The sequence below is a fragment of the Globicephala melas genome, chromosome 8, assembly GCF_963455315.2.
Source record: "Globicephala melas chromosome 8, mGloMel1.2, whole genome shotgun sequence".
Classification (NCBI taxonomy): domain Eukaryota; kingdom Metazoa; phylum Chordata; class Mammalia; order Artiodactyla; family Delphinidae; genus Globicephala; species Globicephala melas.
In genome coordinates, this window is record NC_083321.1 from 6,875,930 (window position 1) to 6,903,486 (window position 27,557).

General features: G+C 59.6%; 2 protein-coding genes across 8 annotated transcripts in view; one reads left to right on the forward strand and one right to left on the reverse strand.

The window, feature by feature from the left end:
* Nucleotides 1–14,950, forward strand: part of LTBP3 (latent transforming growth factor beta binding protein 3) — an 18,057-nt gene extending 3,107 nt beyond the window's left edge. Inside the window, exons 3-29 of one of the 5 annotated variants that reach the window (XM_030833617.3) lie at nt 998–1,351; nt 1,474–1,676; nt 1,864–1,969; nt 2,194–2,286; nt 2,449–2,571; nt 3,069–3,227; nt 3,314–3,499; nt 4,046–4,062; nt 4,139–4,211; nt 4,389–4,478; nt 6,291–6,416; nt 6,501–6,632; nt 6,752–6,880; nt 7,120–7,242; nt 7,483–7,605; nt 10,307–10,429; nt 10,678–10,797; nt 11,659–11,787; nt 12,099–12,266; nt 12,455–12,538; nt 12,821–12,949; nt 13,054–13,191; nt 13,293–13,433; nt 13,565–13,726; nt 13,824–13,904; nt 13,986–14,117; nt 14,269–14,950. In XM_030833617.3, coding sequence (XP_030689477.2) covers nt 998–1,351; nt 1,474–1,676; nt 1,864–1,969; nt 2,194–2,286; nt 2,449–2,571; nt 3,069–3,227; nt 3,314–3,499; nt 4,046–4,062; nt 4,139–4,211; nt 4,389–4,478; nt 6,291–6,416; nt 6,501–6,632; nt 6,752–6,880; nt 7,120–7,242; nt 7,483–7,605; nt 10,307–10,429; nt 10,678–10,797; nt 11,659–11,787; nt 12,099–12,266; nt 12,455–12,538; nt 12,821–12,949; nt 13,054–13,191; nt 13,293–13,433; nt 13,565–13,726; nt 13,824–13,904; nt 13,986–14,117; nt 14,269–14,420 — 3,596 coding nt within the window. In that variant the 3' untranslated portion in view covers nt 14,421–14,950. Of the gene's footprint in view, nt 1–997; nt 1,352–1,473; nt 1,677–1,863; nt 1,970–2,193; nt 2,287–2,448; nt 2,572–3,068; nt 3,228–3,313; nt 3,501–4,045; nt 4,063–4,137; nt 4,212–4,388; nt 4,479–6,290; nt 6,417–6,500; nt 6,633–6,751; nt 6,881–7,119; nt 7,243–7,482; nt 7,606–10,306; nt 10,430–10,677; nt 10,798–11,658; nt 11,788–12,098; nt 12,267–12,454; nt 12,539–12,820; nt 12,950–13,053; nt 13,192–13,292; nt 13,434–13,564; nt 13,727–13,823; nt 13,905–13,985; nt 14,118–14,268 lie in introns of all 5 variants that reach the window. The other 4 variants (XM_030833619.2, XM_030833618.2, XM_030833621.3 and 1 more) reach the window with 4 other exon arrangements.
* Nucleotides 14,801–27,330, reverse strand: SCYL1 (SCY1 like pseudokinase 1). 3 transcript variants are annotated; one of them, XM_060302934.1, is made up of 19 exons: nt 27,132–27,330; nt 26,640–26,780; nt 26,307–26,429; nt 26,000–26,226; nt 25,463–25,553; nt 25,231–25,386; nt 22,772–22,930; nt 21,425–21,532; nt 20,560–20,673; nt 18,426–18,581; nt 17,657–17,845; nt 17,460–17,535; nt 16,782–16,946; nt 16,410–16,552; nt 16,043–16,134; nt 15,674–15,745; nt 15,342–15,554; nt 15,195–15,268; nt 14,801–15,066 (listed from the first exon to the last, which is right to left on the reverse strand). In XM_060302934.1, exons 1-19 carry the CDS (start codon nt 27,240–27,242, stop codon nt 14,942–14,944), a joined length of 2,535 nt encoding a protein of 844 aa, XP_060158917.1. In that variant the 5' UTR covers nt 27,243–27,330; the 3' UTR covers nt 14,801–14,941. The 3 variants fall into 3 exon arrangements, with proteins under 3 accessions (XP_060158917.1, XP_030689485.1, XP_060158916.1); XM_030833625.2 differs by lacking the exon at nt 16,043–16,134 and having other exon boundaries at nt 15,195–15,249; nt 27,132–27,329; XM_060302933.1 differs by lacking the exon at nt 16,043–16,134 and having other exon boundaries at nt 14,926–15,066.
* Between the last annotated feature and the right edge of the window lie 227 nt (nt 27,331–27,557).

The following is a 27,557-nucleotide window of genomic DNA, read 5'->3' on the forward strand; positions in this document are numbered from 1 at the left end:
ACATGGAAAGAGCAGGGGGGGATGGGCTGAAAGAAGGTTCCTTCTGGGCCACAGGAGAGCAAGGAAGCAAGCTGTGAGCAGGGGTGTGACTGTGCCAGAGCTTTGCCTGAAGCAAGTTTCTCTGGGGGCGCTTGGGATGTTGACAGGCAGGGGAATGGCAGAGGGCATGGGGAGGAGGGAAGATGGATTATGAGATATTATAGAGGCCAGAACTGGCCCGAGTGGGAGCAGGAGAGATGGAGTATCAAGGCTCAGTTATGAGTGACTGGGCAGGTGGGGATTCCCAGTGGTGGTTCAAGGCCAAGTGGAGGTGGGGAGGCAAGATGCTGATTTCTGACAGGGTCCCCTGGGTGGAGGTGCTTAAGAGAGGTCCTGGAGAGGGATAGCGCAAGTTGGCAATGGTGAGGTGTGGGCCCTGGGATGGCAAGACAAAGAGAGGGAGGGAGAGCCCAGAGAGGGCTGAATCAGGGGAAGAATTTAGGGGTGAGGAGGAGGAAGCACCAGAGAGAGATTGGATTTCCAGGAAAGGCCTAAGGGAGGGAAAGGCTATTCCGTCATCATCATCATCATCATCATCATTTGCTACTACTTATTAAGGACCCACTGTGTATTAGGCACTACGCTAAGCATTGCCCCATTCAATAGACAGGACAGTCCTACAGATGAGGACACTGAGGCACAGAGAGGGGAAGTAAGTTGCTCAGGGCCACACAGTTGGCACATGGCCTCCTATCTAGGATTTAAGTCCAAGACTTAAGACTCCAGTGGCCCCATGGGTATAAGGATGTTGGGGGACTTACAGGGTAGTGTGTGTGTGTGTGTGTGTGTGTGTGTGTGTGTGTGTGATGTGTTACAAAAACCAGCTTCCCAGGGAGGACAGAACTGGTGGGTGGCAAGGAAGCAGGGAGGAGGGGAAGAGACAGGATGTGGGTGAGGGACTGGGCCTGGGGGCTGGGACAGGGGTCTGCCTGGGCCCTGATCCACCTTTCCTCCCCAGTGGTGTGCCCTCTGCCCTGCATGAACGGCGGCCAGTGCTCCTCCCGAAACCAGTGCCTGTGTCCCCCGGACTTCACCGGTCGCTTCTGCCAGGTGCCCGCTGGAGGAACCGGCGGGGGCACTGGCGGCTCAGGCCCTGGGCTTGGTCGGGCTGGGGCCCTGTCCACAGGCGCGCTGCCTCCCCTGGCTCAGGAAGGCGAGTCTGTGGCCAGCAAGCACGCCATCTACGCGGTCCAGGTGATCGCCGATCCGCCGGGGCCCGGGGAGGGGCCCCCTGCCCAGCATGCAGCCTTCCTGGTGCCCCTCGGGCCAGGACAGATCTCAGCGGAAGGTACCAGGCAACGGGCAGACCCCGGTAGGCCGAGGCGGGCGGGGAGTAGGGTGGCAGGTCCCGGGCGGAAGCCAGCCCTGGAGGACCGCCACACTGCCAACCAGCCCTGCGGGGCAGCCCTGAAGCCGCTGTGCCCCGCCCCCCAGTGCAGGCCCCACCCCCTGTGGTGAACGTGCGCGTCCACCACCCGCCCGAGGCTTCCGTCCAAGTGCACCGCATCGAAGGGCCCAACGCCGAGGGCCCAGCCCCCTCCCAGCACCTGCTGCCGCACCCCAAGCCCCCGCATCCTCGACCACCCACCCAGAAGCCCCTGGGCCGCTGCTTCCAGGACACGCTGCCCAAGCAACCCGTGAGTGAATCCACAGTCGCCGCTGGACCGGCCTTTCAGTCTCTCAGGGCTGCCCTGTTCCAACCCACCCGGATTGCTCAAAACTGGGGGTGTCCTGCAGGTTGAGTGGAGGAGGAAAAGGGCCTCAGGAGGGAGGCCAGGTCGGGGCTGGGCACCCTGTGACCCCTGTCCACACTCCTCTCCCTAGTGTGGCAGCAATCCCCTCCCCGGCCTCACCAAGCAGGAAGACTGCTGTGGAAGCATCGGCACAGCCTGGGGCCAGAGCAAGTGCCACAAGTGCCCCCAGCTGCAGTGTGAGTGCCTTGGCTCAGTGAGACCTCCCTCCCACTCCCCACAGGGTGGTTCCGCCCACACCCCTCTCAGCCCTGCAGTGGCAGACTCCAGTCCAAGCAGCCTGAGCCTCTCACTGCCCATCCAATTCGCCTCAGCGTCCCACCCTGCCTGTCTCCAGTGCCCTCCCTTCCCTCTCTGCAGGCCCCCCAAGGTCCTCTCCTGCCATGCTCTCCTCTCTCTGCAGACACAGGGGTGCAGAAGCCAGGGCCTGTACGTGGGGAGGTGGGCACTGACTGCCCCCAGGGCTACAAGAGGCTCAACAGCACACACTGCCAGGGTACAGCCGGCTGGAGACTCTGTGGGCTGGAGGGGTAACTGGGGGAGGCCCTGCGGTGGACAGGGGGGCGGTGGGGCAGGGGCAGAACCCTGAGGTTCTTGGAGCATCTTGCTGTCACCCTATGGCCCCAGACTGGAGGGACCAAACTCTCACTTACCACAGACATCAATGAGTGCGCGATGCCAGGCATGTGTCGCCATGGTGACTGCCTCAACAACCCTGGCTCCTATCGCTGTGTCTGCCCACCTGGCCATAGCTTGGGCCCCTCCCGCACACAGTGCATTGGTGAGACTGGGGGATCCTTGGAGGTCACAAAGCATGGGTGGGAGGTTAAGCCTCCAAACAGTAAGGATCAGAGGTCACAGAAGTCAGAGTGAGGTCAAGGGCTGGCCGCAGGTGAAACAAGGACCAGAGCAGATAGGGTCAGGGATCAGTGGGTTCAGGAGTTGCATGAGATCTGGGGTTAGAGGTCGCATGGGGTCAGGGATTATATGGAGTCAAGGTCATATGAGACCATGGGCTTGATGAGTGGGAGGGATAAAGTCTAGAGCAGCTAGAATCAGGGGTCAATGGGGTCAGTGGTCACCGAAGTTTCAGGTGTTACATGAGGTCAGAATAACACAGGTTTCAGGGGTCATATGAATTCAGGGTCACGTGCGATCAGGGGCCACATGAGGATTAAGCGTTGTCTGGGCCAGAGAGGCAAGGTCTGGAGCAGACAGGAAGGGGGATGTGGGCAGTGTTCAGGCCCAGATGCCCATGCCCACCACTGGCCCCTGCAGCGGACAAGCCAGAGGAGAAGAGCCTATGTTTCCGCCTGGTCAGCCCTGAGCACCAGTGCCAGCACCCGCTGACCACGCGCCTCACCCGCCAACTCTGCTGCTGCAGTGTTGGCAAGGCCTGGGGCACCAGGTGCCAGCGCTGCCCAGCTGATGGCACTGGTGAGCCTGGGGCATTTGTGGCTGGGGGGCTGTCTGTGTGCCTATCCAGGAAATGCTCACTTCTCTGCCCCTTGCTCTGGCCGCAGCTGCCTTCAAGGAGATCTGTCCAGCTGGGAAGGGGTACCACATCCTCACCTCCCATCAGACGCTCACCATTCAGGGTGAAAGTGACTTCTCCCTTTTCCTGCACCCTGATGGGCCACCCAAGCCCCAGCAGCTCCCTGAGAGCCCCAGCCGGGCACCACCACCTGAGGACACAGAGGAAGAGAGAGGTCTGGCCTGACCCCTCCTGTTACCTGACAGTTGCTGAACCCCTAGGTCTGACACCTTGACCCTTGATCCACGGATATGACCTGAGTCTAACGTCTAACTCCTAGTCCCAGACCAGCACTGACCCCCAGAGCTGATACTCTGACCCCTAACCCATGTTGTAACTACCCCAGAATTAACCCCTGATCAACAGAATTTGACCATTTATTGCTCTCCAGATTCAATCCTCTGACTTCCAGGACCCCTTTGATTTCCAGACCAGGGCACTAATGCAGCTCAAATGCTGTCCCTAGATCTGACCTTCTGACCGCTGACCCAGGGATTTGACCCTGGCTATAACCTCCCAAGCCAAGGACCTTGTCCAACCATTGCTTCACTGACCTGTGATGGAAACACTCCCTGACCTCAGGATCTAACCCTTGATGCTTGATCCAGACATGATCGCTGAACTCTTAGGGACCCTGACCACAAATACCCAAGTGCCAATCCCAGATTTGACTCCCTTCTCCCAGCCCAACACTTAATGGCCCCATCTTCTTCCCTTCTAGGGGTGAGCACAGACTCAGTGAGTATGAGAGCCCAGGTGGGAGGGGCAGGGAGGCCAAGGAGACACAGAGGGCTCATGTTGCTGTCACCCGCAGCCAGTGATCGAAGAGCAGTCCTCGCAGCAGAGCCACCCGACTGTCACCACATCTCCTGCCCGGCCCTACCCTGGTGAGCTGGACACCGTAGGAACCAGTCCTCAGGGGCTGTCACTGCCAGGGAAGTTCACAGTCTAGTCACCAGGGGGCGGTGAAGCTGGGTGTGAAGTTCCCAGCCGGTGACCTGCGGAGAGAGGGGCGGCGCTCTCAGCTTCCTCACCAGCTGACGAGTGTGCCCTGCTGCCCGCAGAGTTGATCTCCCGGCCCTCGCCGCCCTGGTTCCTGCCCGACTTGCCCCCGTCCCGAAGTGCGGTAGAGATCGCCCCTACTCAGGTCACAGGTAAGACCCGCCCACCTAGGCCACGCCCGAGGTAAGCCACGCCCCTAACAGTTTTTCTCCTCCCTTACCCCCTTCAATCATTCCCGAGCACTAAAACATCCAGGGTTTACTGTGTGCCAGGCCCTGGGCTGGGCGCTGTGGAAGCCTCGGTGTGCAGCAGAGATCCCACTCTGCCCTCAACTGATCCGGGTATTATGGTGGTCAGCCCAGGCCAAAGGCATTTATTCACATATTCTACAACTATTTATTGAGCACCTACTATGTGTAGGCACTGTTTAAGTGCTGGGGATACAGTAATAAGCAAAACAGACAAAAGTTCCCTATCCTTGTGGAGTAGACAGACAACAAACAGATCAATGAGTCCAAATCTGGTATGTCTCATAAATGCTATGAAAAAAAAATAGAGAAGGAAGGAAGTCTGGGTGGAGGGGGTGGGGGGTGATAATATGCACGGTGGCAATGAGAGAAGGCTTTCTGAGCAGGGCTTTAAAGATTGTTAGAAATTAACAACGAGAAGTGGGAAAGAAATGGGCGGGTTGGGAAAAAGGACATTCCAGTTTGGGCAGAAGTTTGGGCAAAGGCATGGAAACATGAAACCCTGGTTTCATGGAGCAGGGAGAAACCACACACACAGATCAGTGTTTCTGAACTAGGGGAGGACTGGCTCAGGGAGCCTTGTTAAGAGGCTTGGGTTTGATCCCAAAGGCTGTGGGAAGTGTCTGCAGGGTTTTGGGCATCGTAGTAATTGCTAGCTATGGCTGAACAGTTGCCCTGGGCCAGGCACTGACTGAAGAGTTTTACATACTAAATACCGTTTACCCTTCTCATACTCTGTGAAGTGGGCACTGTTAGCCTCGTTTTCCAGATGAGAAAATTGCGGCTAAGGGAGGTTCAGGGACTGGTCCCAGGTCACACAGCTGAGCCAGATTCAAGCCCATGTCTCTGGTCTCCAAAGCCACAAGGAAGCCACCAGCCTGGTTGAAAACCGGAGGTTAGATGAGCTCCTGGTGGAAGGTGACTGCCCTGGAAGTCTGCACAGGCTAGGAACCACCCAGGGACAGTCTGGGGGCTGTGGGAATGTGGAGGAAGAGACACATGCTGAGGCTTCTCAGAGGAGGGGGTGTTAAGGATGCCTAGGGAGAGGCATCTCAAAGAGAACAGCCTGCAAGAGCCCACTGGCCAGGTGTGTTTGGGAACGGGTAGAGTTCAGCATCAAGGCCTGGGCTGCATGGGGCAGGGCTCAGGGGAGGGACCACAACGGGGAGAGGTGGAGGCACGAAGTACTAGGAATCGTAGGAAATAGGGTGAGGAGGATTCCTGGATCTGACCACTTATGCACAACCATGTGTGAGCCAGGATTCCCAGGAAACCAGCTCCTGTCTGCCTTGGGAGGGGGAGGAAAACCACTGTTCTGGAATGGGGGGGGCAGGTCCCTAAGGCAAAGGGTGTTGGTTCACTGATCTAGAGGATGTTTGTGTGGGTGAGGCTGCAGGGTTTGAGGTATTGAGGTTACTGGGGTCAGGGTATCATAAGTGGGGATAGAAGTATCAAGGTTTCCTGGAGTTGAGGAGATAGGGATGTCAGGGACCTGGGGTCATGGTTTGGGGCTGCCGGAGGTTGTGATGTTGGGCTTATCTGTGATGGAGGTGTAGGGAATCCTAGGATTGGAGCACCCGAGCTTAGGGTGCGACCCGGCCCAGGTATCCGGGTCGTTAGTAATGGGCTATCCAGGTCCTCCCTGGGGACGTGGCAGAAAGTGAATGCTCCCTGCCTGGACCCCTGACCTACCGCCCCACCCCCCAACCCCGGCAGAGACGGACGAGTGCCGACTGAACCAGAACATCTGTGGCCACGGGGAGTGCGTCCCGGGACCCTCGGACTATTCCTGCCATTGTAACCCGGGCTACCGGTCGCATCCGCAGCACCGCTACTGCGTGGGTGAGCGTGGCGAGTGGGTGGCGCGGGGGCGGCCCTGGCTCCCGACAGACCTCTGACGCCTCTCCGCCCGCGCGCCCTTCTCAGACGTGAACGAGTGCGAGGCGGAGCCGTGCGGCGCCGGGAGGGGAATCTGCATGAACACCGGCGGCTCCTACAACTGCCACTGCAACCGCGGCTACCGCCTGCACGTCGGCGCCGGGGGGCGCTCGTGCGTGGGTGAGCACGGCCGGGCCGGGGGTGGCGCTGGGGCTAGGTGGACCTGGGGGGCTCTCCCGACCGCATGTAATCCCCTCCGCCGCCTTGCACTCCCCTCGCGCCCCCTTCCTCCCGCTCAGACCTGAACGAGTGTGCCAAGCCCCACCTGTGCGGCGACGGCGGCTTCTGCATCAACTTTCCCGGTCACTACAAGTGCAACTGCTACTCCGGCTACCGGCTCAAAACCTCTCGACCGCCCGTGTGCGAAGGTGGGGAAGACCCCATCCAGACCGCCGGGGGTCCTCAGCGGTCCCTCGGCCTGGGGTGGGGGCGGAGGGCCTCACCCCCGTCTCTGCCCAGCTCTGAGCCTCTCAGAGGTTTCGGTCCGGAGCCCAGAGGGCCTGCTTCGCCTTGTCGATTTGTGACGAAGGGAGGCCCTGCCGAGGACGCTGAGCGCCTGGCCGGCCACGTTGTCCCCAAACGAGTCCTATTCCTCCCTACTGTGCAGACATCGACGAGTGCCGAGACCCTAGTTCCTGCCCAGATGGCAAATGCGAGAACAAACCTGGGAGCTTCAAGTGCATTGCCTGTCTGCCTGGCTACCGCAGCCAGGGGGGCGGGGCCTGCCGCGGTAAGGGCGAGGCATGGGTTCGGGGTGGGGTAGGGGGCGGGGCCTCGAAAGCAAATGGGCGGGGCCCTTCGGGAGTCGCCCCTGTGATGGAGCGGGGGTAATGGCGGTGGAAGTCACTTCCAGACTGGGCGTCCTTCCTGGGAGTAGAGGACCCCCCCATCCCGGGCGGAGGGGGCTCCCACCCCCTCACAGTGCATCATCCGGTGGGGCGGAATCCGAGGCGAACCTTCTCCGCTGCAGACGTGAACGAGTGCGCCGAGGGCAGCCCTTGCTCACCCGGCTGGTGCGAGAACCTCCCGGGCTCCTTCCGCTGCACGTGCGCCCAGGGCTATGCGCCCGCGCCGGACGGCCGCAGTTGCCTGGGTGAGCTCCAGCCCTCCCCGCCCTGCTACCCGCCACCCATTCACGCGCCGAAGCTGGGGACTGGGTCACCCCGTCTGTCGGACGGGTGGGCAGGAGGTAGCTAATTCACAGACACCGCCCCTTCACTGATCCACTCACTACTTTCCTCAGCGGACCTGGCGGAGGAGGGGGCGACCAGAATTTCTATGTAGGAAGGATCTTAGGAGGCAAAGCTTGAAGCTGCGTTTGCAAAGCACGTTACTTAAATTTGAGGGGGGGAAAAAGATATAAAAGGAAGGGGATGTTAGTAGTCCCCCCGACACTAATATTTCTTATGTATCAGGAGGAAGGCTGAGGGCTGGGATTCAGAGAAACTGGAGAACAGTAGACACCAACTGTAGAGCGCAGGCCTGTAGGACTGGATGGAGTTTGGGTGTTCCTGGGAAACCTCAGCAGGGCTGGGAGAAGGGGAGGTCTGAGTGCTCTTAAAGGATCAACAGGAGTTAACTAAGCGAAGAAAGGTGAGAGGGAAGAGCATGCCAGGCGCAGCGCCAGCGAAGTCAGAGGCAAACACCAGCACGGAGTGTACAGGGAATGTAAGGTGTAAGCAGGGGATGGGGGCTGAGGCTGGCCGGTGAGGGGCAGGTCCCCACGCCCTGAAGGGCCCACCTAAGCCCTGCCCAGGAGGTTGAGCTTCGCCCTGATGTTATTAGGAGGCACCTGAAGCATTTTAAGGGGAAGAATGGCAAGACTGGCCATTTGTTTTAGAAAGTTCCCTGATGCCCATTGTGGAGAGTGGCTGGAGGTCTGGTGGGGACTCAGGACAGAGACAGTGGTGGACCTGATGAGAATAGAGGCCTAAGGATGGTCGTGAGGTTATGTGATATTAGAGAAATATTAGAACGCGTTACCTGGGCTGCTTGTGAACTGAATGTCAAGGTGGAGGAGAGAGGGGAGTAAGGGATCCTTAGGTTTCCAGTCTGGGTGAGTCAGTGGGTTCTGCTCACCGGGATAGGGTCCCCTGGGGTGGGGCATGTTTGAGAAGGAAGACATTAAGTTTCATGTTGGACAGTTGAGCAGGTGGCCCCTGTGGGCCTTTCAGCTGGCAATGCCAGCAGAGGGTGGGCCATACTGATTGGAAACCTTGGGCCAGACACACCCAACTGGAACTGGGTATTGTGGGGGTGTGGATCCTTGGGGTGTCACTGGGAGGGTGTGAAGCCTTGGGGGTGTGCCCTGGGAGGAGCTGCGGAGACTTGAGGTGTCACTGGGGGTGTATGGAGCCTCGGGGTAGGCACTGGGGAGAGCTGTGGAGCCTCGGGGTGCAGTCAAGGATGGTGGGTCCGGTGAGGGGAGCCTTGGCAGAGCCTTGTGGATACTGCCACGTCGGCAGAAGGCAGGGGAATTGGAGCAGGAGGTGGCGGAGCAGAGGTGGTGGGAGGGCCCAGGGAGCACTAGCTGAGAAGCTGGGGAGCGGAGGCATGCAGGGAAGAGGAGGATGAGGTAAATGCAACAGAGAGCTTCTTGTAAAATAAGGACTAGCTGGGGAGACGAGAAGGTCCTTGGTGGCCTTGGCAGGGGAGCTTCCGTGGCATGACGGGAGGCCAGAAGATGCAGGCAGCAAGTGAGGAGGAGTGAGACCTGGGATCACCAGAGTGGGGTGTAGGATGTTGGCTGAGGAGAACAGTAGAGGTTTGGAACTGCCCAAGAGCACGGGGGCTACCTAGGGGCTTTCGAGTGTCAAGGCTTGAGAGGAGGAGGAGAGGGTAGCGCTAGCCATGCTGAGGATCTGGCTGGGCTGGAGGCCAGAGGGAGTGGAGTGGCTCCAGCCCCGCTCAGCACCCAGGATCCTGAGAAGCAGGCTAGGGCTCTGACTTTGCCAGACCAGTGAGGAGGAAGGAGAGGTGTTCATGGGCCCTTGCTAGAGGAGGTAGAGTTGGGGGCTTGAGAACAGCGGAGGCAGCGGGAAGGAAGCTGCGTCTGAGGTGTCCAAGAGGGGGCATATCCCAGCCCCTTGCACCGAGAGTGAGTGGCTGGCATTGAGGTGAAGGTCACAGAAACTGAGGGATGAAGGACTGTAAGGTCAGAGGCTGGGCCTGGCTGTCCAAATGGACGTTGAAAACTCGTAGGATGGGGAGGAAGAGAGAGGGAGAGGGGCTAGGAAGGTGGGTGCTGACAACAATAGAGAGGCTGGCTTGGGGGCCAAGTGCACCTCAGAGGAAGAGTGTGGTTTGAAAGGGGTCTGGGGTGTGGGCAATGACCAGCTTCCACCAGAAAGGACTGCAGAGAAGCATGCTCTCAGAGCCAAGTCCCTTTACTGCACAAGCAGAACAAGTTTATTCTGTGAGACCAAAGATATAGGGGAGCTTATTTACATGGGAAGGAAGGCAGCCACGGCAGGGGGGGACGGGCAAGAGCAGCTGTGAGAGCAGTTGGGGCAAAAGGAAGCCCAGGGCAGAATGAGATTGTTTGGTGAGAACAGATGAAGGATGGGGAGGCCTGAGTTCTTTGGAATCATACGTGGCCCAGGGTTCCTGGCAGCACCTGGTCTGGTCGTTAGGGCATAGTGTGCCACACAGGAGCAGAGTGAGGGTCCCATGCTTTTCTCCAGCTCCACTCACCTCAGCTCTGGTGCTCCAGGCCATGGGCAGGAGTGGGAAAAGGGTAACAGAGGCCCAAGACCGTCCCATCCTGGCCCTCTGACAGCCCCTGTGCCCCATAGATGTGGATGAGTGTGAGGCTGGGGACGTGTGTGACAACGGCATCTGCACCAACACGCCAGGCTCCTTCCAGTGTCAGTGCCTCTCTGGCTACCATCTGTCAAGGGACCGGAGCCACTGTGAGGGTGAGGGGGCCCTTGAGTTGGGGGGCTGACCTGTTCCTCCCTACCCCAAGACCTCCACTGCCCAGGCGCCAAGCCCAGGGGCTACCTGTAAACAAGCCAGGCACTCCCATGGCCAGCCCCCATCCAGATGCAAGATGAGGCCTGGGGTGTGGGCCCTACCCAGGGCTCTTTGGGAAGCCTTGGAAGCCTCAGGCTGTGTGTGATTGGGCTTAGCCCCTGAGATTCTCCCCCTCTTTGATTCCCTACAGACATTGATGAGTGTGACTTTCCCGCAGCCTGCATTGGGGGTGATTGCATCAACACCAATGGCTCCTATCGATGTCTCTGTCCCCAGGGGCATCGGCTGGTAGGCGGCCGGAAGTGCCAAGGTATGGGGGGATTGGCTGAGAGCTCCCGAGGAGCAATGGCAGGCAGCAGTAATCTCCTAGACACACTATTGATCTGTCTTTCCATCCATCCATCCACTCACTCATCCTTCTACTCTTTCACTGAAAACAACAACAGTGATAATGACAGTAATTAACGGTGCTTATTACTATGTGCCAAATCACCTCTGTATGCATTCATCCAACAAGAGTTTACTGAGCAGCTAATATTTTCCAGGTTCTGTGCTATATACTAGATATTGAGCAATGACCCAGGGCTCCCAGCTAGGGGAGACTGACATGTAAATTGATTCTTACAGTTCAGGGTGCTGGGTGCCAAAAGAGGTCTGGACTAGTGATTTATTCCAACAGTTGAATTGGAACTTGAAGCATAAATAGGGTTCCCTAAAGCATAAATAGATTCCCTAAGCAGAGAAAAGCATGGGATGGTATTCCAGGCCCAAAGAACAGTATTTGCAAAGCACAGAGATCCGGAAGAAACTAGTTGTGTTTTAAGGGAGAGTAGACACCTATGCCCTAAGCACAGAGCTGAGGGTGTTGGTGGTTTAGAGTAAAGGGTGATGAGACTTAAAGATATTGGGAGACCAAACTGAAAGTCCCCAAATGCTGAGCTGAGAGTTAGGACTTCATTCTGTTAGGTTTTATGAAGAATAATACATCGAGTGTGCACACAACTACCCACATGCACAGACAGACGCGAGTGGATTTCCTGTCATGTGTACTTTGAAGTCACAGTGGAAATTCAGGTTCTGATCTTGTGTGAGGCCCTTGAGGCATACTCCCGGGGAAAGAGGGGCTCATTTCCCTCTGAGTGATTCTTTCTGCTCACCTCACTCCCTGAAGACATAGATGAGTGCAGCCAGGACCCGGGTCTGTGCCTTCCCCATGGGGCCTGTGAGAACCTGCAGGGCTCCTACGTTTGCGTCTGCGATGAAGGCTTCATGCCCACCCAGGACCAGCACGGCTGTGAGGGTGAGTGCCCTCTCGGATTCCTCCTCAATCTAGACAACTCCCTTGAGCTGCAGATGGGGCTCAGAGTTGTATCCTGGTCCCACCCTCTGGAATGTGGTGAACAGGAAGAAATCTCTTTTTGCCTGGGAGAGCCCGGTGGGGCCAGACCTCGCAGGAGGGCCCTGAATGCCACATTGAGGACGGAGCTTGGCTTTCACAGTGCAGCTAAGGGGAGCCAGGGGATGTGGGGGAATAGAGGGATGAGGTTGGTGGGCAGCGTGGACAGGCAAAGACATTCTGCAGGAATCTGAGCTGCTCTCCCCTCCCCTCAGAGGTGGAGCAGCCCCACCACAAGAAGGAGTGCTACCTTAACTTCGATGACACCGTGTTCTGCGACAGTGTACTGGCCACCAATGTCACCCAGCAGGAGTGCTGCTGCTCCCTGGGGGCTGGCTGGGGAGACCACTGCGAGATCTATCCCTGCCCAGTCTACAGCTCAGGTCAGGAGCCGGGCAGGCCCTTTCCTTTTTCTGAGCCTCAGTTTCTTCATTTGGAAACGGTCTGGGGGAGAGACCCCCTCCCTGGGTAGGTGGGAAATGAGGCGAGAGCTCTGACCTGTGCCCGACAGCCAGCACACACGCGCTCAATCCTGCCTCCTTCCTTCCCCACGGCCACTATCTCGCTGTAGCTGAGTTCCACAGCCTTTGCCCGGACGGGAAGGGCTACACCCAGGACAACAACATTGTCAACTACGGCATCCCAACCCACCGTGGTAAGCCCCAACACGGCTCCGCCCGCCGAGGTTTGGACCGCCCCGATCCCGCCAGTGCTTGTCAGTGGCGGGTACTGGGGTAAGGCCCGCCCACTCCCTCACCGACTGCCCCGCCCCTCCACAAAGCCCCGCCCCACCACTCTTGCGTCAGCATTCGGAAAAGCCCCTCGTACAGAGTTTTCGTCCCTTCCACCGTAAGCCCCACCCACACGTTCTCTGCTGCGGGGCCTAAGTGGCCCCGCAGGTAGAGGGCGAGGGCGCCCACGGCCTGTCACTCCGCAGACATCGACGAATGCATATTGTTTGGGGCGGAGATCTGCAAGGAGGGCAAGTGCGTGAACACGCAGCCTGGCTACGAGTGCTACTGCAAGCAAGGCTTCTACTACGACGGGAACCTGCTGGAATGCGTGGGTGAGTGCAGCCGGCCCCCGTGGCCGCGGGAAAGCAGCCGGGAGACACGCACAACCACCCGACTCGGGGCCGGTTCCTACCACTCGTGCTTTTCCTCCCCTCAGACGTGGACGAGTGCTTGGACGAGTCTAACTGCCGGAATGGAGTGTGTGAGAACACGCGTGGTGGCTACCGCTGCGCCTGCACGCCCCCGGCCGAGTACAGCCCGGCGCAGCGCCAGTGTCTGAGCCCAGAGGAGATGGGTGAGGCTCGGGTCGGCCAGCTGGGGAAACAGGAGGGAGGCTGGCCGAGCCGAGCTGTGACTTCCACCCCTACACACCCATCATCCCCTCGCTGCCCGTAGACGTGGACGAGTGCCAGGACCCCGCAGCCTGCCGCCCTGGCCGCTGCGTCAACCTGCCGGGCTCCTACCGCTGCGAGTGCCGCCCGCCCTGGGTGCCCGGGCCCTCTGGCCGCGACTGCCAGCTCCCCGAGAGCCCGGCCGGTGAGGGCAAGGGTCATCTTGGGCTCTCCAGAGCCCTGTCCGCTGCCTGGAGACCCGGGGCCGCGGTTCCCCCGAGGGTGGGTTGGAGCGGGGGAGGGCGCTCCTCCCTGACGCCGGGTCCCCCTCCGCAGAGCGTGCCCCGGAGCGGCGGGACGTGTGCTGGAGCCAGCGCGGAGAGGACGGCATGTGTGCGGGCCCCCTGGCGGGGCCCGCCCTCACCTTCGACGACTGCTGCTGTCGCCAGGGCCGAGGTTGGGGAGCCCAGTGCCGCCCGTGCCCGCCGCGCGGCGCCGGTGAGCCGGCCCGGGAGGGGTTGCCCGGGAGGGAGTTTGGGGCGGGAGCCGGGGTGAATCGACGCCGCAGACGTCTGACCGCCCCGTGCCCTCTCAGGGTCCCACTGCCCGACGTCGCAGAGTGAGAGCAATTCCTTCTGGGACGCGAGTCCCCTGCTGCTGGGAAAGCCCCCGCGAGGTGAGTGTAAAGGGAGGGACAGAGGCGGGGTCCGCGGCCATCGCTGGGATTGGTGTTGACGTCTGCATTCTCCCGGCGCAGAAGAGGACAGCTCGGAGGAGGATTCAGACGAGTGCCGCTGCGTGAGCGGCCGCTGTGTGCCTCGGCCGGGCGGCGCAGTGTGCGAGTGTCCTGGTGGCTTCCAGCTAGACGCCTCCCGCGCGCGCTGCGTCGGTGAGCAGGGCCGAGGGGCGGGGCAGTGGAGGGGCGGGGCCAGAGGCGGGCGGGGCGGGGCCCTGCAGAACCCCGCCTGGACCGGAAGCCCAGCGCGCCGCGCGGCTCCGGCTCCGTCGCGAAGTCCGCACCTGTTAACCCCCACACCCAGACATCGACGAGTGCCGAGAGCTGAACCAGCGCGGGCTACTATGCAAGAGCGAGCGCTGCGTGAACACGAGCGGTTCCTTCCGCTGCGTCTGCAAAGCTGGCTTCGCGCGCAGCCGCCCGCATGGAGCTTGCGTGCCCCAGCGCCGCCGCTGACACCACCCTCGGTCTGGACCTCGGCAATCACCGAGGAGTTTCTGACCGACACTTGGGGCGAGCTCCGCCTCTCGCTTGTACCCTGACTCGGGGCTCGGACCCAGGGACCCTTCGGGGCCCGCAGACCCCTTCCCCGAGCCCCGTGTTCCAAGGGTGCCCATACCAGCTCCACCCGGTTCATAGGCAGATGTTGGGTCTCTCTGGCGCTGCCGGCCTTCCTTCCAGAGGGCGTTTCCCAGAAACTGATAAATCAGATCGTGCCTCTTTACTCTGGGTTTTCGAAGTAAATTGATGTTCATGTCCGTGGTGGGTGCAGTCTCCAAAGGGCAGTACCAGACCCCAGCCTCCTTGGAGGGGCTAGACTGAGCCCAGCACAGGGGGTGCGAAATAGAATTTATTGTGGCTCTGATTATGTATATGTGAAATGTGCCTGGCCAGGCTGGCCGGGCTCCCAGGGTTTGTACAATAAATACATCTGCGGGGCCTGCTCTCCGAGGCTGGGAAGCACCCACACCCGCGGTTCAGTCCAGCTTCCGGGTTCCCAGCTTCATGGGGCCCTTGGCTGTCTTTTTCTCAGCGCGTTTCGCCTCCATCTCCCGCCTACGTTCCTCGCGCTTCTTCCGGGCTAGCTCTGCCTTGGCCTGTCCTGGGAACAAGAAGGGGAGGAGGGCTGACGGTGTCAGGACAACCTGAGTCTCAGCTTCCCAGCCCATGCCTGCCCCAGAGGAGGGTAGCTCTAGCCCATCAGCCAGCCAGCCCAGGGGAAGCACTTACGGCTCTCGGCCTCCAGGCCCTCCCAGTTGTCATCACCCCACGAGTCCCGCCTCGGCTGGAAAGGGAAGCGTGGGCTGGAGTGGAGGCCTACTCTCAGTTGAGGTCCACCCCAGGCCTGCAACCTCCCACTGGACAGGTGCCGAGTACCTGGGCACCAGCCTCCCGACGCACTGACAGGGCAGCAAAGGGGTCGCCTTTGTCACTAGGCTCCGGTCCACCCCAGTTATACTCGCTGGCCAGCCGTGTGCCCTCAGGGGGTGGCTCCGGGGGGCTTGGCTCCTGCCAGCCCTGCTCCCATGCGTCCTCGGCTTCCCAGCTGCTCCAGTCTGACTCCTGGGATTTGTGACCAGGGTTGCTGGTCTGCAAAGAGAAGGAGGAGATAGTGCCAGAGAAAGGGAGGGAGGGAGGGAGGGAGGGAGGGAAGGAGGGAGGGGCAGGGCCCCACCCCACATACACGTACCCTGTCCCACCCAGCTCACCTGCCCAGCCCAGCTGGCTTGGCCCCCAGTACTCCAGTTGTCCTGCTGGGCCAACACAGATTCGGCCTCCTGCTGCAGTGTGGGGAGGAGAGCATGACCATAGGGCCCCCTGTACTCCACCCAAAAGGGCAAGGAAGCCCCCTAGCCCCTGCCCAGCCGTGGGCTCCACCCTTTCTTCTTTTGCCTTCCCTCTCCTTTTCTCCTTAGGCCCTGTCTCCCATCAGTAAAGTGGACACGCTGGACCTGGCCTGTCATCACTCCTCTATGAAGCTGGGTAATGAGATCTAGAGTTCCACACCCCTGCCTGTGGCCTCAGGGGTCTCACCCAGAGCTCTGCCCCCATTCCCTTCAGAACAGCCCCACTCCAACCTCAGCCCATGCTGAGCCCAGCCCCAGGGAGGACTGGTTGGTTGCAGGCCTGGGAGTGACTTCTCCTTGCTGGTCACAGGGTGGGGTGGGCCCTAGAACAGGTATAGGAGGGACGGGGAGTGGAGGAGAGGAAGGAGGGTCAGTGGGCTGAGCCAACCAACAGCAGCCTGGCCTCTGGAGTTGAGTGGGGGCTCAGCTGTCAGCTCTAACCTGCAACAGCTGCTCCATGACACCTACTTGCCCAGGATACTGTGCAGATGAGGACAGGTCTGACTCCAGCCAAGCCCACATGAGTTCCTTGAATGGCAGGGGAGCCTGTGACCTTGAAGCTGGGGTCCCCCGGGTAGGCCTCCTCAGCCCCACTTACCTCCAAGCTACCCCAGTCTTCATCATCCCATCTGTCAGCAGCAGTGCTGTCCTCTTCTGCGTCCTTGCTCTCCTCTTGTGTCTCCCAGTGGCCTGAGGTCGTGGGTGTGGCAGGGACAGGGGTTGGGGCTGGGGCAGGAAGTCCTGGGGAACAGAGGCTCACTGAGTTGCCACACACTGGGCCCCAGGAAGGTCTCAGAGCAGGGCCGAGGTTGCTGGAGGTGTGTAGAGTGGAAGCTCACAAGGGGACTAGACCGTACCGTCTCCTATGTCCCCATCACCATCCCGGGGGGAAGTCGATCAGTAACAGGTCCTGGGTGCCAGCAACCCCAGGCCCTCTCAGTCACCGATACAGCCAATCTGGGACACTCACCCTCAGGCACGGGTCTCTGGGGAACGTTGGTCTCAGCTGGGGCAGCCGTGGGGTGTGCACGGATCAGCTTAGAGGTGAGTGAGGAGACCCCTGTCACGGCCCAACCTGCCCAGCTGGCTGCGGCTCCTCCCATTCCAGGGCTGGAGGCTGCATGGACGTCCTTCTCTGGGCAGTGACAGGAGAGACAGGTATGGACACCTCAGGCTTCCATGGGGAGGGTGGTAGGAGGGCAAGAACTGAAACAGAGCAACCTGCAGTGGGCGTCCCCCTTCTCCAGGTACTGTGTTCTCCCAACTGTGAGATGGGGGTGGGGGAGTGATGTACAGTCTGTCCTCTAGGGTTCTTCCAGCTTTCGGACGCTCCAATGAGGTAGAAGGGGGCCATGACAGGTGACAGTTAAGAATGTGGCAAGAGGGCTTCCCTGGTGGCACAGTGGTTGAGAGTCTGCCTGCCGATGCAGGGGACGCGGGTTCGTGCCCCGGTCCGGGAAGATCCCACATGCCGTGGAGCGGCTGGGCCCGTGGGCCATGGCCGCTGAGCCTGCATGTCCAGAGCCTGTGCTCCGCAACGGGAGAGGCCACAACAGTGAGAGGCCTGCGTACCGCCAAAAAAAAAAAAAAAAAAAAAAAAAAAAGAATGTGGCAAGAGTCACAGGGAACACGAGTGTGGGCCACTCACCGGCTTCGGCCAGCTGGGTGGGGTCCTCCGACACAGACTCCAGTTTGGACAGGAAGCTTCGAATGGCCTTGAAGGCCTGTGGGGTAGCAAGGGGCAGAGCTGGGGCCTCCAAGGTTCCCGTGAGCCTGCCAGGCCAGCTAGGGCCCAGGTATCCCCCAGAGCCCCAGCTCCAGGGCCCAGCCCCAGCTGTGCCTTACCTGGTCCCGCACGGATCTCTCAGGATCCACGGTGAGGCTGCAGAGCACAGGCAGGATCTTGTGGGCGCAATCAGTCATCGAGTAGAGGTTGTGGGTGGCGGCGAAGCCCAAAACACCCGCGACCCGGGATGGTGCAAACGGGTCCTTAGTGGCCCGGCTAAAGGCGGAGGTGAGGACCCTGTGTCTGGTCTGGGGTGGGGCGGGAAGAGGGCTCCTGAGTATAGGATCAGTGCGGGGCCCAGAACTGACAGGCCTTACTTCCCAGAACAGAGGCCATCCACGGGGTCTCCAGAGTCTAAGAAATGGGAGTTAATCACTAACAAATGGGGAGAATTTACTTAAACCTCTAGACCTTGGCTTCTCCTCCCAAATCACTGAGGCTCACGCTGCCTCAGAGTGACAGGGGCCAGAGCAGCAGCTGCCTCCGGGCTGAGGCCAGTGCCTCCCTCCCCACCTGCACTGCAGACCGACTCATTCATTCCTGTTAAGGGCTTGGGAGCTGCAGGCGTCTGCATTCACAGGCCCTGGCTGAGGGGAGGGGATGCAAGGCCGTGGAGGCAAGCAGGCCTGGGTTTGGTTCCCAGACCCACCACCTACTGGCGGTGTGACCCGGTTCAACTCACTCCACCCTCAGACACTGGGCTGGAGCACCCAGGGCCTAGGTCTCTGGGAGGATGACAGGCCCCACACAAGGAGACCTGGCTCTGGGGGACCTGGCTGTGGTCCCGTGATGGTGACAGAGCTCCCGGCACTTGTGCAGGGCACTCACGCCGGCACTGAGGTAGGAGCCGATTTTGCCCAGGCAGACGGTGGTGTTGCAGCGGATGGGGCCCTGCTCATCCTTAGCCTGCAGCCGCGCGAAGTGCTTCATCAGCTCCACGTTGAGGTTGGTCTCGTTCAGCTTCGGGGCCAGGAGCAGCATGGACTGCAGGGCGGGAGACGGCGGAAAGTGTGGGCTGGAGCGGGCATACTCTGGAGGCCACCAGTGGCCCTGGGCACTGAGGAGACAAAGCCCGCCAAAGCCCTCCCCAACCGACCCCCAACCTGGTCCTGGCCCCTGCCCAGAATGCTGAGGAAGGTGACCCCCACTGCTTTGCACTCCTGTCTCTCATCCCTCTCCGTCAGCTCTCTGTTGCGTGCACTCTACTCAGACTTTCACAAAAACACCTCCACATACACTCTCTACCAATTAGCTTGGGTTGAGGTCACCAATGATCTCCATGTTGCTAAATCCAAAGGCCAATTCTCCATCCTCACCAAACTTGACCCCTCAGCAGCTTTGACAGCCCCGAATTCTCCCTCCTCCTCGCAGCTTTGGTCTCTTGTTCTTCCAGGACACCGCCCTCTCCTGGTTCTCTGACCTCACCTACTGCTGCTTCTCAGTCTCTTTTTGCTGAGATCTTACTGTTCAGACACCCCAGAGCTACTCCTCAAGCCTCGTATCTTTTACACCTCAGCCTAGGCGAGCTCACCCATCTCACGGCTTCGAATGCCCTTGTTAGCTGACCGTGCCCAGATGCGCACCTGCAGCCCAGACTTCTCCCCTAAACCTCACACACACATAACCAGTGCATGTCCACCTGGCTAACAGACATGCCAAGACTGGGCCTGACCTCCTCCCGCAAAACTGTTCCTCCCAGGGACTTCCCTGGTGGTCCAGTGGTTAAGAATCCGCCTTCCAATGCAGGGGACGCGGGTTCCATCACTGGTCGGAGAACTAAGATCCCACATGCCGCAGGGCAACTAAGCCCGAAAGCCACAACTACTGAGCCTGTGAACTCTGGAGCCCACGCACCACAGCTAGAGAGAAGCCCACGCGCCGCAACAAAAGATCCCGCATGCTACAACTAAGACCCGACACAGCCAAATAAATATTTAGAAAACGAAACGAAACAAAACAAAAAAACTGTTCCTCCCAGTCTTCTCAGTAAATGGCAACTGAACCTTCCAGTTGTTCAGGCCAGAAACCTTGGAGCCATCCTTGACTCCATATCTACCCATCACCAAATACTGTCAGCTCCACCTTCACAATGCTGCCCCTTCTCTCCACCTGCTGCTACCACTCAGGTCTGAGCTACTGTCATCTTTCATTTGGGCCACTGTAATAGCACTTAACAGTGTCCCAGCTTCCACCCTTGCCCTGACAGTTAGTTCTCCACACAGCAACACAGTGTTTTGCAACAGGTCAGATCAGGTCAGTGCTCTGCTCAATCCCCCAGGGTTCCTGTCTCACTCCCATGAATGCAACAGGTCCCTGCCATGCCCTACGAGGCCCTGGCCCCACCATGACCTCTCAGACTACACTGCCCACAATCATGCCCCTTCAGCCATGCTGAACCTCTTGCTGCTACTCCTACACTCCAGGTACACGCCAGCCTCAGGACCTTTGCACATGTTGTTCCTTCTGCAGGCAACATATTTCCTCCAAATCTCCTCCTTCACCCCTTTTCACCTTTTTTCCTTAAACAACATCTCCTCTGCAAGGTCTTCCCTGATCACTGTTTTTAGAACTGCAAACTCTTCACACTCTCCATCGCTTTCTAACATAATATACTTTTTTCTAATTCTGTTTATTGTCTGCCAAGCCCCCTCCCCCTCTCCTCGAAAAGAAGCTCCAAGAAGGCAGGGAGCTTGGTCTGCCTGTGCATACTGCACCCCAGCATGGGACACAGGGCCGGGCACAAAGCGTGTCTGCTGAATGGAGGACTATTGGTCATGCCCATCCTGTTGCCCCCACCACCTGCCGAGCTGTACCCACAGCCTGGACCTACATGCAGAACAGTGCTTGCCCCTCCCATAACCTGCGACCCACAGGCCAAAACCAAGGCCTGTGTGTCCTCTGATGAGCCCCCTCTAAGCCTCAGAAAACCAGGGGTGGCCCCTCTGGGCCTGGTTACACCCACCTTGACTGTCTGCTCCCGGATGGCAGGGTTGGTGTCCAGGAAGCCATGCACGACATGGGGAAAGATCTGGGTGTTGACTGTTGGCTCATCAAGGTACTGGATGAACTGCTCCATCTGTGGTCCAGGTTGGGGCATGAGAAGGCAGTCAGCCCTTCTACCCCTCACCAGAGACATGGGATCAGCCTTAACATGGTTTCTCCACCTGGCAGGCACTGGCTGGCCAGGGGAGTCTCCTGAGGCCCCCACCTCGCATCTGGCCTCAGGCCCACGTGGACTGGTGAGGCTGCAAGGAGGGTGCTGAGAAGAGCCTGGGAATGGGAGGTGGAGGGCCTGGCCTCTGGTCCTGCTCAGCAGGCTAACTGGTCACACCCCCTCTTAGAGCCTCCACCGCCTGTCTATAAAAAGGAGTGCAACCCCCGCCCAGAGAAGCGCTGTGAGGAAGGCTGGTGTGTTGAGCACCGGAGAGGGAATGTTGCCTGGAAGCACGGGTGGCCCCCACCCTCGATCCCATCAGTCCTGTATGATGCTCCCAGCTGCCCTGGGGTTGGCAAGAGAGACATTATCCCCACTCTAGAGGGGACCGAGCCAGGAGATTGGGCGGCGCAGGGGGAGGCGTTTAAGCCCTGCAGCCCGGGTGGGCGGGGCATTCCCAAAGCTGCCAATGAGCCCTGCGATTATCTTGACTTCCTGAGAGCACAGCCCCGCTTGTTCCTCACCGGTGTGTATGTTTCAGGGAGGGGTTTCTGGGGTCCCTGTGTAGCCGGCGCAGGGGCTTGAGCTAGCTGCCTGGGGCTGCAGGTGAGGAGGGGGCCTCCCGTGCAGCCAGGGTGGGGCGGAAGCAGGCAGGGTGTGCCGTGGCCCCTACCTGTTGTAGGAGGCGGATACGCATGGCCCGGTCAGTCGATGAGAACATCTTGACCACGACAGGGATGATCTTCCGCTGATACTCTGCAGCGCCGAGGAACTTACCCACCTGAGAGAAGGCGCGGGAAGAGGGGCTCAGCTCCGTCCACAGGACTGAGATGACTTCACTGGGCTCATTTAACTCCCTCAGGCTCCCTGCTGATTTCCCAGGGTGGGAACGGGGTGAGGGCGGTGGGGTGGGGCAGGCACATCCTCAGCAGCCCCTCTGCCCGTACTCCGTCTCAGTCAGTGCTGCCCTTAACCCTTCTGCGTCAAGGCCTTTCTTAGGAGGCTCACAAGGCTCTGTGCCCTTCCGTATAATCAAGCACCTAGACACCACATGCACACAGAATTCTGCCTGTGATTTCTGGGGGTTCTCAGCTCCACAGATTCACTTGCCGTCTTCCCCGCTTCCCGCATGCCAAGTTCGTTTGGGGAAAGGGTTCTCCCACCGAGCGGGAAATGGCAGGCGCCCCAGTAACAGTGGGCTGGGGTCTGAGAAGGGAGAGAGGATCCAGCCCCTAGAAGCAAGAGAGCTAAGCGCCGAGTGGTCAGGAAGGAGGAAGGAAAGTGAGGTGGTGAGCAGGTGATCCCCTGGGCCCTGGGAACCAGAGTGCCCAGGTCAGACCAGGGAGGCTGTCTTGAGGAAATGGAGGAAGGGCTATAGGCTCTGAAGGAAGGAGTGTTTGGAAAAAGAATTTTGGAAGCACAGGGTGTCCCTTCCCCAGGGACAAGAAGTCCCCACCACCTCCCTGACAGCTGGTCAGGGTGACCCTGACTTGCTGAACCACTGGATGTCAAAGCTCCTCCTCGGACCTCCCTGGTGGGAAGCAGTTAAGAATTCGCCTGCCAATACAGGGGACACGGGTTCGAGCCCTGTCCGGGAGGATCCCACATACCGTGGAGCAACTAAGCCCGTGTGCACCACAACTACTGAGCCTGCGCTCTAGAGCCCGCGAGCCACACCACTGAAGCCCGTGTGCCTAGAGCCCATGCTCCGCAACAAGAGAAGACACCACAGTGAGAAGCCCGCGCACCGCAACGAAGAGTAGCCCCCGCTCGCCGCAACTAGAGAAAGCCCGCGCGCAGCAGCGAAGACCCAACACAGCCAAAATAAATAAAATTAAAAAAAAAAAAGTACATATATTAAAAAAAAGCTCCCCGTCACGTGGGCTTGGATCTCCCTAACCAGGCTGCCCCTGCCAGGACACCAGCGAGGCTGGCCGCGCCCTTGGCCTCTCTTCTGCCCTTCAGACCTACTCAGCCAGTCTCTGGGCCCACAGTTCCTGAGGCTCCAGGCCCCACTCACCTTGAACAGGGGCGTGAGGACAACAGCCCCTGCGCTGCCAAACTCGAAGGCGGTCAACAGCTGGGGCAGCACTTTGTGGCGGCAGAAATCCTCAGGGAACGAGTCTAGGCTCTTGCTCAGCTCTTGGAAGAACTTTTGCTTCTCAGCTGGCTCTTTGATCTGGTGGAGCATGGACAGGATGCAGGGAACGGGAAATCAGCCTGGTCACGGTCTCGTCAGCCACGGGCAAGGACGGGGGTCACCTCCAACCCGAAGGTAAACTTAAGCTTGGGGTGCCAGATGGGCTGGGTTCAAATCCCAACTCTCCCATTTATTAGCCGTGTGACCTTAGGCGAGTTCCCCCACCTGTAAAATGGGGTAGTAACTGTACTGTCTCACAGAACTGTGCCAAGGATTCAACCAGAAAACGCACATGAAAGCTGCCCGGCACACTGGAGGCGCTCAGTCAGTGACCGTCATTATTGTCACTGCCACCTGGCCTGCTGCTGTGAAAGCAGCCACTAGGGGGATCAAGGCCTTTATCAGCGTTGCCTCTGCTCCTCACGACGACACAAGGTGTGAGTACCATTAACCCCACGGCACAGACGAGAAAACAGGCTTAGTGAGGCCAAGGGGCTCACTCTGGCACCCTGGGCCTGGCTGGGTTGGGCACACCTGCAGCTCCGTGGGTGGAGGTCGTGGCAGGCTGTGGAAAGGCAGGGATGAGGTGCAGTTTACCCCCAGAGCTCGTCCTCCCACTGGGCCCGCACAGGCCAGGCTGTCAGCTCGATGGTCTCCTTCAGTCCTCCTAACCTCCCCGAGGCTGTAATACCCACAACTCACACTTCCTGAGCACAAACTACGTGCCAGGCAGGTTACGTGCTAAAACCTTTACACAGATGAAATAATCCAATGAGGAAGCTGAGGCACAGAGAGGGCAAGGAGCTTGTCCAAAGTTACACAGCTAAGAAGCCGTCAAGGAAGGGTATGACCCGGTGGTGTGGCACCTCCGCTGTGCTACAGGCTGTGAAGAAGTGCTGTCATTCCCCCATTTACAAAGGAGGAGACTGAGGCTCAAGGTCACCAGGCAGGAATGGTAGGGCATGGATTATAACCCTGTCCTGTACGCTTCCAAAATCCCTGTGCTCTCTGCTGTACCCTCACCTCCAGAGCTGCTGCCTGGGCCAGAAGAGGTGATCTCTAACTGGGGTTGGGGAGGACCTGGTTGGCCCTTGAGCAGCTCAATCTAGTGTGGGAGGCAGGCTTGGTGCTCTAACGACAGGGTTCAGGGGAGCAAAGGCCCAGAGAGAGGCCAAACCGCATCCAAGGTCGCACACTGAGAGTCACAGCCGGGCTCTCTCCACCGCTGCGCTCAATGATGGGAAGAGGGGCCACTGGGCACTGCCCTCCCACGCTCTCATCGGGACCTGCCAGGAACAGCCTATTTCCTGTGGGGCACATATTACGGAGAAGGGCAGCCCGGTAGAGCCAGCCATGTGAGAAGAAGAACTCCACGTAACAGAGCTCCTGCTGTCCCTACACTGCCCAGGAGGCAACAGGGCTCAGCGTTTCCAGCACCTTCTTCAGCTCATGTTCCCATCCTCGGAAGGCCTCCCAGCCCCTATCTGAGTCAAGATTCCACAGACCATCGAGGTCTGTGGAAGTGTCTGTCACTCCTCCCCCATTCCGGATTCTCAGTCACCTCTCTGTGTGCCCCACACAAGGCCGGGTCAGAACGGGTGTCCAGGGCAGAGCCTCCCTCCTTCATTCCCTACAACAGTGCTATGGGTCAGCAGATACTATAATTATTCTCACTGGGCAGATATGGAAACTGAGGTTCAATGAGGTTAAGCTGAGGGGTCCCTCCTTACCATCTTTCCATTTGCTGTTCCCTCTGCCTGGAACATTCTTCACCAGTTACCATCCCCATGACTCCCACCTTCACACCCTTCAGGTCACAGCTCAAACATCACCCTTGAGAGAGCCCTTCCCTAAACACCCAACCCTCACTGTTTTCCTTCCCGGCACTTATCCACATTCCAGGAAGCACAGCTTTCCTCATTTATGGGTTTTTTTGTCCCTTTCCCCCAGTGAGAGTCCCCAAGGCTGGGGGCCTGGTCCATTTACCCCCCACCCTGCTACCCACACCACAGCCCAACATTCAAGGCCAGTGCCAGTTAACAGAGTGCCAGGAGCAGTCAGTAAGCACCCACTATGTGCCGGAAACTACACTATGCAAGTCAGACTCACTGACTCCTCACCCTGCTCCTTTGAAGTAGGTGCTGTTATTAGGACTGAACTTCAGCCAAGAGAAGTCACACATAAATGACAGTTGGAGCCAGGGTTTGAACCCAGACAGCCTAGCTCCACAGTCTGTGCTTGTCTCCTGGGGTCTAATGATCAGGGAGCCTATAAAGTGGGGACAGGACACAGGGGTGAGGAACGTAGGGCCAGAGCCCAGGGTGGGGCAGGGGACTCACCTGAATCTCTTCCAGGAAGAGGTTGGTCTCCACAAAGCGGTTGTTCATGAAGCCACCAGGTGCCCGGCAGTTCTGCAGGAAGCGGGCTGGGTTGGGACGTACCTTGGGGTTGGCTCCAACCAGCTCACAGTAATGGGGCACCAGTGACTTGGGGATCTGTGGGAGAAGCGTCAGGGTCAGGGCAGGGGCTGGCTGGCTGGTGGAGAGGGGCCGGGTGGGGTCAGACACTCACCTTCCCAGGGTTTCGTAGGGCGGCTGCACGAGGTAGGGGCCCATTGAAGACTTCCCAGATGAGGCAGCCCAAGCGCCACATGTCAGCTGACCTGAGGCAGTGACCAGAGCTGCTCAAGGCCCTGCCACCTGCCAGCATAGGCCTCCAATCTACCCTGGGCACTAGGCGCTCACTGCATGGCAAACCCTGGGCTGTGTTCCTCAGCTAATCCCCCCATCAGCCCCGAGAAGCACGTTTCATTAGCCCCATTTGACAGATAAGGAAACTGAGGCTCAGAAGAGCAAGGACATCCACCCCAGGTCACATAACTTTAAAATTCAGAACCACCTGACCCCAAAGCCTGTGTTTATCCTGCCCTACCTCCCCGAGGATCCTGGGAGCAAGGAGTGGGCCCCACCCTGAGGACCCTAGTTTCCTCCTCAGTCAGGTGGCAGGGGACAGGGGAGTACCAGCTAATCTAGGGGTCCTGAGGCTGCAGGGGCTTCCAGAATAGGGCAGGGTGGGGCATGCCACCACCACCACCCCGCAGTCACCCACCACTTCTCTCTGACCGCTCTGCCACTGCCATCGGCCAACTCCGGGGGATCGTACTGCTCAAGCTCGGGGATCCCCTTGCGGGGAGGTCCCCCGCCATTGCCCTGGGCGGAATACATGTAGTCCAGGCCCCCAAGCTTCCACTCGCCAGCGCGGTCCACGAACACAGCGGCCATGCAGACATTGTTGTGGATGAGGCTGCAGTCGTTGACCAGGAAGCTGAGGGCTTTCTGGGGGCAGAAGGAGCCATCACAGCCCAGTAGCTGCAGCCCCCCAGCCCTGCTCTCATCACCACTGCCCCCCACCTCACCACAATCTGGTGTAGCCCCCAGGAGAGCTCCAGTTCCCTCAGGTCACCAGCCTCTGCTCGCGCCTTGAGGTACGCTCCCAGCGGGGTCACAGCCTCTGTCACTATGTGGAGGCATCTGTCTGTCTGAAGGGGACACGGGGGATCAGGGAGGGATGGGGCGAGAGGAAGGCGAGATGAGAGACATGATGGGGAGAGGGGTGGAGAAGAGGAAGTCAAATCTGGGGGGCGCTGGGGCAGAAGGGCTGGAAACTGGCAGGAAGGCAGAAGCCAGGAGTGGGAGACTGGGAAAAAGTGAGGGGCAGAGACGGGGCAGACTGAGCAGCAGGTAGGTACCTCCAGCCCATCGATGTAGGCCAGGATGTTGGGGTGCCGGAGAGTTTTGAGGCGCTTGAAGGCAGCTTTGGCCACCTGGGTCTGCTCTTCGACGCCGGGCTTCACGTCATACACGAAAATGGACACCGGGCTGCCTGTGGCCTGTGGGAGGGCGGAGCGGCCTCAGGTGTGTGGGCCGGGTCCTGGGCAGACCACTCCACCTCCGAGATGGTCCCCGGAGCTGGTTCAGTGCCGGAAAGGAAGGGCCGCCGGCCTGGTCTCTTCCCAAGTCAACCCTTGGGGACAGAGTCGGGCCCACGTAACCCTGGTTGGGTCCGCCTGTCGGTCCCTCGGTCCTTCCGCCCGCCACGTCGGCACTGTCCGTCCCCCCGCCCGGCCCGTAGCCCTAGAGGCTCCGCAGCCACGTCAGGCGGGCGCGACGCGGCGGAGCCGGCGGCGCTGACTAGGCGAGACCGAGGTCCGCTGCGGCCTGCGGAGCGGGGTCGCTCTTACCTTCTTACGGCCGCGGTGCAGGACCCAGGGCCCGGGAGGGCCGCCCTCGGGGAGTTCCGGGCTGAGCTCAAACGGGAAATCCCGGACTGGGTCCCGGGCAAAGAACCACATCGTCCCCGCCGCCGCCGCGGGATCGGGGTCCTCAGCTCCTGGTCCTCCGGCGGCCCGAGCCGGGGCGGGGCGGGGCGAGGGCGGGGCCGGATCGGGGGCGGGGCTACGATCTGTGGGGGCGGAGCAGGGGCGGAGGGGAGCCGGGAGACCACCCCTCGGCTGGCCACCGGGCCTAGATAGAGCACGCTGGCTGGGAGCCGCCAGTTACCAGCTTTGGCGCCCTGGCAGGTCACCCAAACTCTCAGCGCCTCTGTGTCCTTAAATCTAAAATGTGGGTGGTAATAGAGTCCACCTCCCAGCGTTATATAAGGATTA

Excerpts from the sequence above, each read along its gene's own strand:
- SCYL1 (XM_060302934.1), bottom strand. The coding sequence starts at position 27,242 with ATGTGGTTCTTTGCCCGGGACCCAGTCCGGGATTTCCCGTTTGAGCTC. Across the intron at positions 25,554-25,999 it reads AGAGCGGTCAGAGAGAAGTG|GTCAGCTGACATGTGGCGCT; the intron begins GTGGGTGACTGC and ends TCACTGCCTCAG. Across the intron at positions 15,746-16,042 it reads TGGGCTCAGCATGGGCTGAG|CAGGAGGCCGAATCTGTGTT; the intron begins GTTGGAGTGGGG and ends CCCACACTGCAG.